General features: G+C 59.3%; 3 protein-coding genes across 6 annotated transcripts; 2 read left to right on the top strand and 1 right to left on the bottom strand.

Moving 5' to 3' along the window:
- Positions 1 to 416: 416 nt before the first annotated feature.
- NIT1 (nitrilase 1) lies at positions 417 to 3,199 on the bottom strand. 4 transcript variants are annotated; one of them, XM_052665026.1, is made up of 7 exons: positions 2,992 to 3,085; positions 2,155 to 2,220; positions 1,824 to 2,072; positions 1,434 to 1,537; positions 1,222 to 1,355; positions 1,020 to 1,145; positions 417 to 918 (listed from the first exon to the last, which is right to left on the bottom strand). In XM_052665026.1, coding segments are annotated over exons 1-7 (960 nt in total). In that variant the 5' UTR covers positions 2,994 to 3,085; the 3' UTR covers positions 417 to 639. The 4 variants fall into 4 exon arrangements, with proteins under 4 accessions (XP_052520986.1, XP_052520987.1, XP_052520989.1 ...); XM_052665027.1 differs by lacking the exons at positions 2,155 to 2,220; positions 2,992 to 3,085 and adding an exon at positions 3,090 to 3,199; XM_052665029.1 differs by lacking the exons at positions 2,155 to 2,220; positions 2,992 to 3,085 and adding an exon at positions 3,095 to 3,182.
- PFDN2 (prefoldin subunit 2) lies at positions 3,116 to 4,726 on the top strand. Its single transcript, XM_052665039.1, has 4 exons — positions 3,116 to 3,322; positions 3,399 to 3,487; positions 4,256 to 4,379; positions 4,470 to 4,726. Exons 1-4 carry the CDS (start codon positions 3,131 to 3,133, stop codon positions 4,641 to 4,643), a joined length of 579 nt encoding a protein of 192 aa, XP_052520999.1. The 5' UTR covers positions 3,116 to 3,130; the 3' UTR covers positions 4,644 to 4,726.
- A 607-nt stretch (positions 4,727 to 5,333) lies between these two features.
- Positions 5,334 to 11,548, top strand: LOC128071879 (V-type proton ATPase catalytic subunit A-like). Its single transcript, XM_052665025.1, has 14 exons — positions 5,334 to 5,717; positions 5,790 to 5,918; positions 6,470 to 6,684; positions 6,933 to 7,070; positions 7,309 to 7,460; positions 8,081 to 8,243; positions 8,374 to 8,482; positions 8,557 to 8,679; positions 8,762 to 8,876; positions 8,943 to 9,006; positions 9,340 to 9,543; positions 9,897 to 9,991; positions 10,355 to 10,526; positions 10,837 to 11,548. The coding sequence occupies exons 1-14, from the start codon at positions 5,636 to 5,638 to the stop codon at positions 10,927 to 10,929; spliced, it is 1,854 nt and encodes a 617-aa protein (XP_052520985.1). The 5' UTR covers positions 5,334 to 5,635; the 3' UTR covers positions 10,930 to 11,548.
- The last annotated feature ends 1,532 nt before the right edge of the window (positions 11,549 to 13,080 follow it).

The following is a 13,080-nucleotide window of genomic DNA, read 5'->3' as shown; positions in this document are numbered from 1 at the left end:
GCAGCTCTGGAGGTGTCCAAGGTGTCCCCATGCTGTCCCCAGGACCATGTGCCTTTATGTCCCCCTCCCTTATGGGGCCTGGGGGGGGGGGGGAACAGTGCTGAGGGACACAGTGAGATCTCTGCCTGTCCCGTCCTCTTATTGCAGTTGGGATGAGCTGGGACAAACTGGGATAGGGGGAGTTGGCCCCATGGCTGTGTTCTAGCGGGCCTGTCACCTCTGCTGTCCCCCTTCTGAAGGTCCTGGGGGGAACGGGGGGGAATGTTCCCCTCTCCACCCCCAACTTTGTGGTTTTCTCCCCATCCCCCAAGCTGTCCCCCCACCATGGGGCGGGCACTGACTCCACAGCTGGAGAGGGGGATGTGTAGCACTTCCCCCCTCCCCCCCAGGTGACAGCCAACTTTGGCACAACGTGGTGTAATTTCTGTGACTTCTGTATTTTTTAAAAACTTCAATATAACGGTCATATTCCCTGTGTAGCTTTCGGTTTTCTTGAAATAAACATCTACAGCAGTGCACGGCTCTTTCCTTTGTCTCTCCAGTGACACCCCCAGCACCGGGAACACCACAGAGCCCCAGGTGCATGTCCCCACCCGTATTTTGTGAGACAAACATAGGATCCAGCCCGGCTGTGGGTTGCTATGGGGCTGAGAGTGCTGCCTGCAGCCCTACAGTCCCATAGAGATCAGCACGGCGGTGACTCTGCACCGGGATCTCGCGGCGCACGCGGCGCAGGTACTCGAGGTCAATCTCGGCATAACAGAGCCCCGGTCCCTCGCTGCACTGTGCCACCACTGTCCCCCAGGGGTCTGCCACCAGCGTGTGGCCGTAGGACACGCGGCCCTCGTGGTTCCGACCTGTCTGCGCTGCTGCCACCACATAGCACTGGGTCTCGATGGCACGTGCTCGCAGCAGCACCTGTGGGGCCACAGTGAGGATGAGGGTCATCCCAGAAATAGAGAGAAAAAGAGGTGGGGGTTTTTTGGGTGGGGGGGGTTGGAGGAGTGGTTAATGCTCACCTCCCAGTGTGCGGAACCTGTGGGGAAGGTGAAGGCAGAGGGGTAGGTGAGAATCTCAGCACCGGCATGCCGCAGCGCCAGTGAGATTTCAGGGAAACGCAGGTCATAGCAGATGGAGAGTCCGAGCTGGTCGGGGACAAGGGGACATCAGAACAGGCACGGGACGTGGCATGGGATGAAGATGGGAATGGCCACCCCGTACCATTCCCGCTGGAGTGCTGATGGGAGGCACGATTTCGGTGCCGGGGTTGGTGAAGCTGCTCTCTTTCATGGTGACTCGGCCCTCCAGCTCCACGTCACACAGGTGGGTCTTTCTGTAGGCTGCTGCCAAACGGCCTGCGAGCGACAAGGGAGCACCGGGAGCAGGCCGATGTGTGACAGGGCCCTCGATAGTGCAGGGCCGGGGGGGCTCACCTGTTTGGTCCAGCAGCACATGGCAGTTGTAGATGCGCTGCGTGCTTGGCCAGTCTGCACTGCGCTCGTGAAAACCACCCAGGGACAGCCACACACCACAGTCCCTGTGGGGAGCAATGTGGTGTCACTGCAAAACAAGTGATGTCACTAGGACAAGAATTGTTGCGGGGACAACAGGCACCACCAGGGTGAGTGATGTCACTGGGATGAGTAGTGCCACCAGGACAACCGATGACACCAGGATGAGTGGTGCTACTGAGAAGTGTTGTCACCAGGACAAACAGTGCGCTGTTGGGATGAGCGCTGTCACTGGGATGAGCAGTGTCATCAAAACAAGCAGTGTCACCAGGATGAGCGGAGCCACCCTGGGCGTTCCCATGGCACCATTACCTGGCCAGCGTGGAGTAGCGTGCCATCAGCTCACCGTCCAGGCTCTCAGCCAGGCTGAGCGTTTGCGCAGAGTCGCGGCCAATGTAGTCGAAGCCTTCGGGGAGGAAGACAAGGCACGCACCCCGCCGTGCTGCCGCCCGCACCAGCGCTGCACAGCTAGAGAAGTTCTGCTCCTTGTCAGGAGTGGAGGTCACCTGGCCCACGGCCACCAGCGGCTTCGGTCCCAGGGATGCCGCCATGGCTTGGTGGCTGTGACACAGCGTGGGTCAGCGCCAGGGATGCGGTCACCATGGTTGTGTGTCCCCACCCACTGCCACCCACATGTGAGTACCTGCCCAGGTGGCTCCAGGGGCCTGGGCATAAGCGGTGCAGTGGGAAACGGAGCACTGCACTCAGCCTGGGTGGGGGGGGGGCACAGAGTGAGCCCCTCCTCAAAGCTGAAACTGCCCTAGGACACCCCCAGTTTGTCCCCAGGACTCTCAGGCTGCTCCTAAACCCTCAATCCACCCCCAAGCTGCCCCATAATGCTCCTAGCACCCCACTCAAGTTGCCACCAAGATCTCCAGACTGCCTCCAAGCCACAAACTGCACCGGAAAGCCCCCCAGTTTGTCCCCAGGACCCTCAGGCTGCTCCCAAGCAGCCCCATATTGCCTCTTAGAGCCCCTAGCGGCACCCAAACTGTCCCAGGACCACCACGATTTGCCTCTAGAGTCCCTCAGCCTGTCCCCAACCCTAACCCTAACCCAAACTGCCCCACATTGCCCCAAGGACCCTTCCATCCTGCCCCCAACCCCCCACCCCCCAAAAAAACCCCTGCCCCCGGGATACCCCAAAGTGCCCCAGACCCCTCCTCACATTCTGACCTTTTCCACAGTTGTCCCCAGCACACCCAGTTGGCCCTAGGACCCTCCAAGCTGCCCCCAACACGTCTCAGAATTGCTCCCAGCGCCACCAAACTGCTCCAGCACACTTCAAACGGCCCTTAGAATCCCAAACTGCCTCAAGGGCCCCACATATTTCTCCAAACTGCTCCCAGGCCCCCAAACTGGCTCAGGACCCCCCCCGAACTGCCCCCGGCACTCTCAGACTGCCCCTGGTACCCCACCAACACTTTCAAACTGCCCACAGAACCCCCTCCCCCCCCCCCAGACTGCCCCCGGCCCGTACATGTCGCGCCGACAGCACCGAAGCGGGAGGCGGTGATCGGGGCAACGGGCAAAGTCCCCGACACCACTGCCCACAACCAAGATGGCGCCCAGCACTACCTCACCATACAGCACCGCTGCCAGGCTTGACCTTCACCAAGATGGCGCCCAAGTTGTCTCCGGTATACACCGGAAGAGCGCAATCACGGTGTAGGTCTGCGCCGGAAAAGAGCCTGCCCAATTTCCGGTGTGCGCCGGAAGAGGCGCAAAGTGGAGGGGGAAAGATGGCGGATGGCGTGAAGGGGCGTCCCGCGGCGGCGGGGCCGGCCGGGAAGGTGCTGACGGCAGAGCAGGTGCAGGGCGGGGCTTGGGGATGGATGAGGGAGGGTCCCGGGATCCCTTGATGACACCCCGCGGTTGTCCACGCAGGTGGTGGCTCGGTTCAATCGGTTACGGCAGGAGCAGCGCGGCCTGGCTTCCAAGGTGGCGGAGCTGGAGTTGGATCTCAACGAACACCGGTGGGGTGGAGGACAGAGGGACAGGAAAGCGTAACGGGACAAGGGGGGTGAGGGCATGGGGACATGGGTAGCAGTGAGTTGGGGGCGCACTGGGGAATGGGGCGAGGGAGGACGGAAAAAAAGGGGAACACAAGGATGGGGGGGCAGGTGGGGAATGGTGGGGAGCATGGGGACGTCGGGGGGTACCAGAGAGTGAGGGTGTACCGAGGGATGGGTTGGGGAGCATACTGAGGAATGGGGGGGCACGGGGACATGGGGGCAGACGGGCCAAGGTATTGGGAGAGTAACAGCGAATGGGGAGGCACTGGGATAGAGGGAACCCCTGGGGGTCGGCACGTGGACTCTGGGAGTGCTGCTTAGAGACATGTGGAGAACACCGTGAGGAAGTGGGGACGTGGAAGGGACACAAATGGTGTGTGGTGGGGGTGGGGAGGACGCTGGGGTGGCACTGGGGGTATAGAGGTGTCACTGGGGATGTGGGAAGCACTTGGGGATATGAGGGGGACCGTGAGGGGGGCCATCGGGTGTGGAGGTGCTGCTGGAGGGTTGTGGAAAGATATTGTTGGATATAGGAATGACAGCGGGGATGTGGAGGGCACAGGGGGCAGTGAAGGTGCTTGGGGGGGTACCCCTGGGACGAGGAGGAACACTGAAGGATGGTGGGCGTTGACACCGAGAGTGCCACAGCAACAAAACGAGGAACGCTGGGTTGTCACCGGGAGCAATGCAGGGTGATGTGGGGGTGACAGGGCCTCCCCTGCCCGACAGCCTGGTGATTGAGACGCTGCGCGAGGTGGACCCCACACGGAAGTGTTACCGCATGGTGGGGGGCATCCTGGTAGAGCGCACTGTCAAGGAAGTGCTGCCCGCACTGGAGGGCAACCGCGAGCAGGTGACTCCTGGTCAGACCCCCCTTCACCTACAGGCCCTCCCCCCCCCCCCCAACCGCCCTAAAACCCCTCTCCCCTTTTTCTCCCCCAAGATCAGCAAAATCATCGAGACGCTGAGCCAGCAGCTGCAGAGCAAGGGTCGCGAACTGAACGAGTTCCGCGAGAAGCACAACATCCGCCTGGTGGGCGAGGATGACCCCCGGCAGCCCCCCAAGGATGGCACCGAGGGGGGCAAGGGCAGCGCCGCTGGTGTCCTCGTGTCCTAGCCTTGTGGTCCCCTGCTGTCACCTGTCCTCCCTCCCCTTGTTTAGCGGTTTTGTTAAATAGATGTGGGGATTTTGGGCCATAAGTGTTCTCTAGTTATGGAATAATGGAGGTGACAGAAGCCCTGGGAGGTGGCACTGTGGGCGGTGACAGCAGTGGCACTTTGAGGACGCCCTTGAGCTGCCCGTTCACCTGTGACTGCCGTCAGCCGCCGCTTTCCTGTACCGTGTTCCTGTTGTGTCCTGGCTGTGGGGGAGGAGGGGCACACACAGGTGTCACTTCTGCTGGGGGTACAGTCGACAAAAAGCCACCTGGATGTTGTCCCCAGAATGTCACTCGATCGCTGTGACCCTCTCTTGCTGTTACTCTTCCAAAAGTCTGTTCCTCTGGCAGAGGGGATGTGGGGAGATCAGTGGGGGTTAGACAGGGCTGACACTGGGAGACATGGGGACACTGGGGGACGTGAAGATGCTGGGGGCCTTGGGCACACACAGTGGCACGGGGATGCAGAGACATGGCCTGGCACTGGGGGATCTGAGAACATAGGGTCATGGAGATGCTGGGGGTGGCATGGGGGACACGGATGTTGGAAGACACGAGGACAACAGAGGGTAGGGGATGCTGGTAATGGCACGGGGACATGGAGATGGGCTGGGAGACGTGGGGGCACGCGACTGGGGGGGATGTGTGGTCCCAGAACTGGAGCTGGTAGGGGGGTTGCACATCCCCCCTGGGGATATGGGGGATTGCATGGTGAGCAGTGGGAGGGGACGTGGGGTAGCAGTGGTGGTGGTCAGGGTTGTCTGCTGTCCCTATGAGCTGGGTGAGGGCTGGTGTGTGCCGGTGTGGGGTGGGGACAGGAGGGGACGTGCTGTTGACTGTACACAGCCCACACCCACAGTCACACTGGGTGCAGCCGGTTCCCCCCAGTCCCCTGCGGTGACTGTCCCCATATAATGTGCGTGCCACCAGCTGTGCCATCAGTGCCACCACCATGGAGGGGGACGTGGGGACACGGATGGCTGACATTGAGAAGGAGAGCCTGCTGGGTGCTGTGCACGGCGTCTCGGGGCCCGGTATGGCTGCGTGTCGGGGACAGTGGGGACACTTGGGGCAGACAAGGGGGTGACGGTGCAATGTCCCTGCAGTGGTGACGGCCATACGCATGGCAGGGGCAGCCATGTATGAACTGGTGCGTGTGGGGCACGCAGAGCTGGTGGGGGAGATCATTCGCCTGGAGGGGGACATGGCCACGCTGCAGGTGTATGAGGAGACCTGTATCCTTGTGGCCTTGCCTGTCCTTCCCTTGTCCCCTCCTGACTCCTCTTGTCCCCCTGACCCTTTCAGTGACCTTCTTGCCTTCTGTGAGTGACCTTGTTCCCTTCTGTCCTCTCCTGTCTCCTCATCACTCTGATCTGTCCAGTGACCTCATCCCCTCCCGTTCCCCCATCCACTCTGTCCTCCTTATCCTCTCCAGTCACCCTGTCCTGTCTCCTCTGTCTGGTTCTGTCCCCTCCAGTTCCCTTGTCCCCTCTCCTGTCCCCATGTATTGTCTCTGCGGTGTCCTACCTGTCCCCATCCCATCCACTCTCCCCGTTCCTGTTCCCGTGTCCCCTGTCCCCTCTAGTTTTCTTGTCCTCATCTGTCTGCGGTTCCTGTCCTGTCCCCATCCCAACATCCCCCACCTCACCCCACATCCCTATCCCCATCACCCACGTTCCCACCCCGTGTTCCCCACCTCATGTCTCTATCCCCGTCCTCTACCCCACACCCCCCATCTCACGTCCCCCTCCTGCTCTGTGTGCCCACTCCTGAGCTCAGCACGCAGCGGGGGTGCGGGTGGGGGACCCGGTGCTGCGCACGGGTCAGCCGCTCTCGGTGGAGCTCGGTCCTGGCATCCTGGGCTCCATCTTCGACGGCATCCAGCGCCCGCTGCGGGACATCGCACAGCTGACGGGTGGCATCTACATCCCACGGGGTGTCAACGTCCCCCCGCTGCCACGGCACCTCACCTGGGACTTTGTCCCCAGCAAGAGCATCCAGGTGAGGACATGGGAACATTGGAAGAACACAGGGGCATGAAGATATGGGGACAGAGGGACATTGGGACTCCATCTCCAGTAAGAGAATTCTGGTGGGAACATGGGGACATCGGTGGGACATGGGGATATGGCGCTTTTGTCCCCAGCAAGAGCATCCAAGTGGGAACATGGGGACACCCTTCTGCTCTCACTGGGGGGGCTGCACAATCCCATTGCCACCCGGTTACCCTTGTGATCGCACCGTGCCAGGTTGGCAGCCATGTCACTGGTGGGGACATCTATGGGACAGTGACGGAGAACTCACTCATCCAACACAAGATCATGGTGCCACCCCGCAGCTGTGGCACCGTCACCCACATCGCACCACCAGGACACTACAGCATCTCGGTAAGGGGTGGCTGACGTGGTGGTGGCATTACATGGCATTGCATGGCACCGCTGTCCCAAAACGTCCCCAACGGCATGGCAGTGGAGTGATGGCATCCTGCTGTCCCCAAATGTCCCTGAGGATGTAGTGGTGGTGGGCATGTCATTCCATGGCACCACTGTCCACAAATGTCCCCGAGGACGTGGTGGTGGCATCCCAAGGCACTGCTGTCCCTACATGTCCCCAAACGTCCTCAAGGATGTGGTGCTGGAGCTGGACTTCGAGGGTGTGGCCGAGCAGCTGACCATGATGCAGGTGTGGCCAGTGCGGCAGACCCGGCCCGTGGTGGAGAAGCTGACAGCAAATCACCCACTGCTGACAGGACAGCGCGTGCTGGATGCGCTTTTCCCGTAGGGATTGGGATGGGATGGGATTGGGATGGGTTTGGGGACAGAATGGTGTGGGGATGGGAATGCGATTGGGATGGGGTTAGGAATGGGTTGGGGATGAAGATGAGTTTGAAATGAACTTTGATGGGGATGAAATGAAGTGTGGATGGGAATGGGAAGGGGATACGGATTGGGGATAAAAGTGGGGATATAGATTGGGGGGGGGGGTCGAGGGATGAGGATGGCGGACTCACGTAGGTGGGAACTGGAGACATGAATAGGGGATGCGGGTAGGGATCGGGGGGTGGGGGTAAAGAATAGGAACAGGAGTGGAGATGATAATGGCAAGAGGGAGAGAAGTGGGGACAGAGAATGGTGACGGGACAGGGATGGAGATAGGGATTTGGGATGGGGGATGTGAGAAGAGGGAATAGGAGTATGGGATTGAGCTGGGAAGAGAGGGGGGTGGTGGACAGCAATGGGTGTGGGAATAGGGTATGGGATAGGGGACAAGGAGGACAGAGATGAGGGATAGGAGACAAACTGAGGGTGGAGATCAGCATGGGGACAGATGGAAGCAGAATGGAGTTGGGGTGGGAACGAGTGTGGACAGGAGTGGCCATGCGAGGGACCGTCCCCAGATGCGTGCAGGGTGGAACCACAGCCATCCCCGGTGCTTTTGGCTGCGGCAAAACCGTCATCTCGCAGTCCCTGTCCAAGTACTCCAACAGCGACATCATCGTCTACGTGGGCTGCGGGGAGCGCGGCAATGAGATGTCCGAAGTGCTGCGGGACTTCCCCGAGGTGAGAGCAGCAACTCAGGGGGACACTGAGGGGACAGCAGGCTGGGCGGTGCCAGCAGTGGTGCCAGCAGAAGGGCCAGCAGAGCTACTGAGGCCAAGGGGACCGACGGTGCTAATGGTTTCTCCCTCAGCTCACCATGGAGGTGGATGGGAGGACAGAGAGTATCATGAAGCGCACCACGCTGGTGGCCAACACCTCCAACATGCCAGTGGCTGCCCGCGAAGCCTCCATCTACACTGGTAGGCAACAGGGGACGATGACGGTTACGGCAGTGGCTCTGCCGCTGGTGCCATCCTGCGCCCCCTCCACACAGGCATCACGCTGTCTGAGTACTTCCGCGACATGGGGTTCAACGTCAGCATGATGGCCGACTCCACCTCCCGCTGGGCCGAGGCGCTGCGAGAGATTTCAGGGCGCTTGGCTGAGATGCCGGCGGGTGAGAAACTGAGCGTCCCCCGCGTCATCCCGTTGTCACTGGACGTGGGCGCCGGCTCACCGTGCCACCCCACGCCCTGCAGACAGCGGGTACCCCGCGTACCTGGGCGCTCGCCTGGCCTCCTTCTATGAGCGTGCGGGGCGGGCGCGCTGCCTCGGCTCCCCCCTCCGCGAGGGCAGCGTCAGCATCGTTGGAGCGTGAGTGTCACCAGGAGGGAACAACGTGGGACCATCCCACCCCACTGAGTGTGCTGCACCCCACAGGGTGTCACCTCCCGGAGGGGACTTCTCAGACCCTGTCACCTCAGCCACGCTGGGCATCGTGCAGGTGAGCTTTGAGGTGCCCACGGATCCCATATTTGGGTTCCCCATGGATCATATATTTGGGGTTCCCCAAATGGATGTCCCGTTTTGTTTTCCTCATGGGTCCTGTATTTGGGATTCCTGATGGATCCATATTTGGAGTCCCTGTGGATCCCATGTTTAGGGTTCACATGTTTCTCATATCTGGGGTTCTCAGTGGATTCCATATTTGGTTTTCCTCATGGCTCCTGCACTTGGGGTTCCCACAGATCCCGTATTTGGGTTTCTCATAGGTCCCATATTTGGGTTCCCACGGATCCCCTATGGACTCTCATGCCAACCCCCCCCGGTCCCACAGGTGTTCTGGGGTCTGGACAAGAAGCTGGCACAGCGCAAGCACTTCCCGTCGGTGAACTGGCTGATCAGTTACAGCAAATACTTGCGGGCGCTGGAGCCCCACTACGAGCGGCTGCACCCTGACTTCCCCGCACTGCGCACCCGTGCCAGGGAGATCCTGCAGGAGGAGGAGGATCTGGCTGAGATTGTGCAGCTCGTGGGGAAGGTGGGGGGTAGGACTGGGTGGGGATGTGGTGGGGATTGGGATGGGGTGGGGATATGGAGAGAAGGGGAAGAGAATTTGAATGGGCTGGATGTAGGATTGGGAGGGGGATGGAATTGGGTAAGAATTGTATGGGATTGAATTGGGATGGGGATAGGATGGAAATGGGGTGGTATGGTGTGAAATTGGGACAGGGATGGGCTGGGAAAGGGATGGAGGTGGCATGAGATGGGGATAGGACAGGGATGGAATGGGGATGGAGATAGTATGGGGATGGGGATGAGGATAGAATGGAATGGGGAGAGCTGCGGCGTGGGGATGAGATCTATGGGATGGGGATGTTGCCTTCCTCACAGGCGTCCCTTGCTGAGGCTGACAAGGTGACACTGGAGGTAGCCAAACTCCTCAAGGATGACTTCCTGCAGCAGAATGGCTACTCCTCCTATGACAGGTACTGTGCCTCCACGTACCCTGTGTCCCAACATTCCCATACTGCTCCGATGTCTCTACACCACTCCCATGTACCCACACCACCTCCGCAACCCCAAGCCACCTCGATGACCCCATGTTGTTCCCATGCCACCCCCATGTCCCCATACCATCTCCACATCCCCGTGTCCTCATGGCATTCCCCACATCCCCATACCGGGTGACATCCTATGCCATCTCCATACCCTCATGTCGAACACATCATGTCCCCGTGTTCGCACATTCCCATGCCACCTCCAAGTCCCCATTTCCCCATGACACCCCCCGTGTCCCCACACCCCCACACCACCCCTGTCTCCCCTTGGGGTCCCCCCACCGCCCCCAGGTTCTGCCCCTTCTACAAGACAGTGGGGATGCTGCAAAACATCGTCACCTTCTATGAGCTCGCCCGACATGCCGTGGAGGCCACTGGGTCTGGAGAGCGCCGTGTCACTTGGGCAACCATCCGTGAGAACCTCGGGGACATCCTGCACCGGCTGAGTGCCATGAAGTTCATGGTGGGAATTAAAAGGGGCAGGGGGGAGGGTCACTTATAGGGTGTCAGGAGGGCATTTATAGGGGGCTGGGGGACACTTACAGGAGGTCTGGGGACACCTCTAGGATGTCACTTATAGGGGTTGAGGGATGCTTACTGGGAGTCACTTGTAGGGAATAGGTGGGACACTTATAGGGGGTCAGAAGCGTTACTTATAGGTAATTGGGAGTATGCTTATAGGGAGTTAGGGGCATTTATAGAGGGTTTAGAGGTCACTCATAGGGAAGCAGGGGACCCACAGAGTGACACTGATGCTGCCCCCTCCCCCCCAGGATCCAGTGAAGGACGGCGAAGCCAACATCACGGCTGCCTTCACACAGCTCAACGAGGAGATGCAGGCAGCCTTCCGCAACCTGGAGGACTGAGGGTCTCCCTCTGGACCCTCTGCTCCAATAACCCCCCCACCCCAATTCACCCCCCACCTACATCAGGATCTGTCCTCAGGGTCCCACTTGTCCTCGTAGAATCTTAGAATGGCCTGGGTTGAAAAGTACCACAATGCTCATCTGGTTTCAACCTCCCTCTTATGTACAGGGGCTGCCAACCAGCAGACCAGGCTGCCCAGAGCCACATCCAGCCTGACCCCATGTCAGTAAGCAATTCTTTGTTTACCACATTGTGCCCTGTTCCTTTCATGAGTGATTTAGCTGGTTTAAAGCAGCTGTGTCTGCTACTGCTTTTCTCTACAACATTCTTTTCCATTATACGCAACTATACACTGCAGTGGTGTACCTCAGAGGTTTCATGAAGGTCTATTTCAAAGTAGCAGGAGTTTTGTTCATTGTCAAGACGAAGGCCTCAGGCCTTGATGGTATTAAATGTTGGTATTAAATGATGGTGTCTTGTTTCAGTTAACATTGAAATTGCTTGGTAGTTAGATTTTGGTATGTGAATATTTAGAAAGAATGTAACGGACAGTGGCAAAAATGAAAAGCAACAGCAATTGGATCATTTTTTACAGATATTCATAAACATTTTGCACAGTTTTCCTGGGTTTGGAGAAGTTTTCCTTTCTTTGCTTTGTTCCCCCCCTCCTCCAAACTTCTCTAATCAAAGAGAGAACGGAGACTCCCGGGCGCTGCTCCGCCAACCCCAGTCAATGGCGGTTGTTCTTTTTGCGGTCCCTACTGCCGCCGCGTGGCCAAGCAGCGGAAGTGTAGCTGCCGCTGTTGCTCCCACAGGCAGCACAACGCATGCGCGCAGAAATGCGGAAGTGGCGAATCTGAGTTCTGACAAGTCTGCGCAGCGAATCTGCCAGTCTTTGTTATGCTTAGACCTCCAGGCAACAGGGCGCAAGCCCCCAGAAACATCAATCGCACCCATTTCTATTAACGGGCGGGAGAGCAGCCAATTCTTGGGCCGCGAGCTCAGCAATGCTGTCCCCTTTCCCATTCGTGACGCCTGCGCAACAGGGGGCGAAAGAGGAGCATGCGCAGCACCGTGCAAGCGACTTACGCATGCGCAGCATTGTACCAACATCCTGCGCATGGGCAGTAGGGTACCACCTGCCGCATGCGCAGCAGAATGCCAGTCAGGCGCATGCGCAGAACGATGCCAACCTGGCACCTGCGCAGGAAAGCCCAAGCCGGGCGCATGTGCAGCAGGGTGTCATCAAGGCGCATGCGCAGCACAGTGCCAGCCGGACGCATGCGCAACATACAACCTGGCGCATGCGCAGTAGGACCCCAGCATGGCGCATGCGCAGAACAATGCCAGCCAGGTGCATGTGCAGCAGGGTGCCAAGATACCGCATGCGCAGAACGGTGCCAATCCGAAGCATGCGCAACAGGGTGCCACGCAGGGGCATGCGCAGCACGGTGCCTACTCAGCGCATGCGCAGCAAGATGGCTACCTGGCGCATGCGCAGTAGCACACCAGCTAAGCGCATGCGAAGAAGGACAGGAGCCTAGCGCATGCGCAAAACAATGCCAGCCAGGTGCATGCGCAGAAGGGTGTCAACATACCGCATGCGCAGAACGATACCAATACGAAGCATGCGCAAAAGTGTGCCAGCCGGGCGCATGCGCACCACGACGCCGACCAGGTGCATGCGCAGCACGACGCCTGAAGGCGCATGCGCAGTAGGACACCAGCTAAGCGCATGCGTAGTAGGATACCAGCCTGGCGCATGCGCAAAACAATGACAGCAGGTGCATGCGCATCAGGGCGCCAAGCAAGCGCATGCGCAGCACGGCGCCAATACAAAGCATGCGCAACAGATTGCCAGCGAGGCGCATGCGCAGCACGGTACCTACCAGGTGCATTCGCAGCACGGTGCGTACACAACGCGTGCGCAGCAATGTGCCACAAAGGCGCATGTGCAGGAAGGAGCCAGTGCAGCGCATGCGCAGAATAGTGCAAACACGGCGCAAGCGCAGCACGGTGCCTACCCTGCACATGCGCAAGAGGGTGCCAGATTGGCGCAAGCGCACGATACGAAGCGATATTGAAGGTTAAAAACAGGGATTTCTATGAAAATAAGCGATATTTGAGGTGAAAAACAGGGATTTCTGTGA

The sequence above is a fragment of the Tympanuchus pallidicinctus genome, unplaced genomic scaffold, assembly GCF_026119805.1.
Source record: "Tympanuchus pallidicinctus isolate F22 unplaced genomic scaffold, pur_lepc_1.0 scaffold61, whole genome shotgun sequence".
NCBI lineage: Eukaryota > Metazoa > Chordata > Aves > Galliformes > Phasianidae > Tympanuchus > Tympanuchus pallidicinctus.
Note: the sequence above shows the minus strand (reverse complement) of the source record. Positions and strands in the feature narration are given on the sequence as shown.

Bases quoted from the DNA above. Each gene is read 5' to 3' on its own strand.
- NIT1 (XM_052665026.1), bottom strand. The intron at 2,073-2,154 runs GTACTCACATGT...GCTGTGTCACAG, and splicing joins CCCTGGAGCCACCTGGGCAG to CCACCAAGCCATGGCGGCAT. The intron at 1,538-1,823 runs GTAATGGTGCCA...TGCTCCCCACAG, and splicing joins CGCTACTCCACGCTGGCCAG to GGACTGTGGTGTGTGGCTGT.
- PFDN2 (XM_052665039.1), top strand. From the start codon at position 3,131: ATGGCGCCCAAGTTGTCTCCGGTATACACCGGAAGAGCGCAATCACGG. The intron at 3,488-4,255 runs GTGGGGTGGAGG...CCTGCCCGACAG, and splicing joins TTGGATCTCAACGAACACCG to CCTGGTGATTGAGACGCTGC. The intron at 4,380-4,469 runs GTGACTCCTGGT...TTCTCCCCCAAG, and splicing joins TGGAGGGCAACCGCGAGCAG to ATCAGCAAAATCATCGAGAC.
- LOC128071879 (XM_052665025.1), top strand. From the start codon at position 5,636: ATGGAGGGGGACGTGGGGACACGGATGGCTGACATTGAGAAGGAGAGC. The intron at 8,483-8,556 runs GTAGGCAACAGG...CCCTCCACACAG, and splicing joins CGAAGCCTCCATCTACACTG to GCATCACGCTGTCTGAGTAC. The intron at 8,877-8,942 runs GTGAGTGTCACC...TGCACCCCACAG, and splicing joins AGCGTCAGCATCGTTGGAGC to GGTGTCACCTCCCGGAGGGG.